Source organism: Aplysia californica, unplaced genomic scaffold, assembly GCF_000002075.1.
Source record: "Aplysia californica isolate F4 #8 unplaced genomic scaffold, AplCal3.0 scaffold00684, whole genome shotgun sequence".
NCBI lineage: Eukaryota > Metazoa > Mollusca > Gastropoda > Aplysiida > Aplysiidae > Aplysia > Aplysia californica.
This window is the reverse complement of record NW_004797954.1, coordinates 222,383-223,433: the sequence shown is the minus strand read 5'-3', so window position 1 is coordinate 223,433 and position 1,051 is coordinate 222,383. Positions and strand designations below refer to the sequence as shown.

At 43.0% G+C, this 1,051-nt stretch overlaps 1 protein-coding gene across 1 annotated transcript in view; it reads left to right on the top strand.

Moving 5' to 3' along the window:
* LOC101845034 (ubiquitin-conjugating enzyme E2 E1) overlaps positions 1-1,051 on the top strand; it is a gene marked incomplete at its 3' end in the record, with an annotated part of 54,893 nt that overhangs the window by 45,293 nt on the left and 8,549 nt on the right. The window contains 1 exon segment of the mRNA XM_013088085.2: positions 622-672. Within this exon segment, the coding sequence (XP_012943539.1) occupies positions 622-672 (51 nt within the window).

Below are 1,051 nucleotides of genomic sequence, written 5' to 3'. Positions count from 1 at the left end.
CTGCGCGCTGAGCCGCCGTCAAAGGGTCATGCATGTCTTCCCGATGAGCTCACACTCGCACGACCCCGTGCTTCTATTCCAGTTTGTGTGTGTGGTTCATGTTTCCCCCTCACAATAAATGACCTGATACCTGACCTGTCCCTTGCATGCGGGTGGTTGGTTGGTGGATGGGTTATTACAACTTGCTCCAACTCTTCTTACTTAGTGGGTGGTCAGTGGGTGGTTTTGTAGGGTTTGCTCCTTCTCACTCTTTTTAATTACTGAGTGGTTGGTGGGTGCTATGGTGTGGTTTGCTCCTTTTTTCCTGTCGAAACTCTATCGTCCTTGTCTCTCCTCCTTTTTTGTGTATGTTACTCTCTTGCAACACATCTGTTCTTCAGCACTTTATATGACCTAAATGTGTTTCAAGTACTGTAAAACACTTGTTAAAACAGAAACAAAAACAGACAAGTTGAAGTAGCCTGTGTCCTATCTGGTCTAGATTTTGTCAGTGAGGGCCTAAACCATACCAAAACCGTCCACCAAAGATGCAGGTGGATAGGACGTAGTGTTTTCTTTCAAGCTCTGTGTGCTGCGATGATGTTCTAATCGTGTTTTTTTTCTTTCTTTTCCTTTTCACAGAATACAAAAAGAACTAGCAGAGATCACCCTAGACCCTCCCCCAAACTGCAGGTAAGAATTTAAGGGTGTATATGTCTGGCATCATTGGGAAATTTGGCACTCATCAAAATACTGAAAATGAAGAAACAGGTATTTTTTCGTCAGTTTTGAAATTTTTAAAATAAAATTTTTGTTTGGGCTCAGCACATGTTTGTGTCCGTCTAAACACATTTCCATGTGAATTTTACTGAAAAACGTTTATGGGCACAACATACGTAAATTATCAGTTTTCAAGGGCTCTCAAGCTATCAGTTACCAAACCTTTGGCATTCTGCCACACCCCTGATCTTCTGGTTGGAAAGATCTACACCTAGCCTTCTCGGATAAGGGCGAAAAATCTCGGAGGGCCCGTGTGCAAGTTGCGCACGTTAAAGATCCCTTGGTGGTCTAA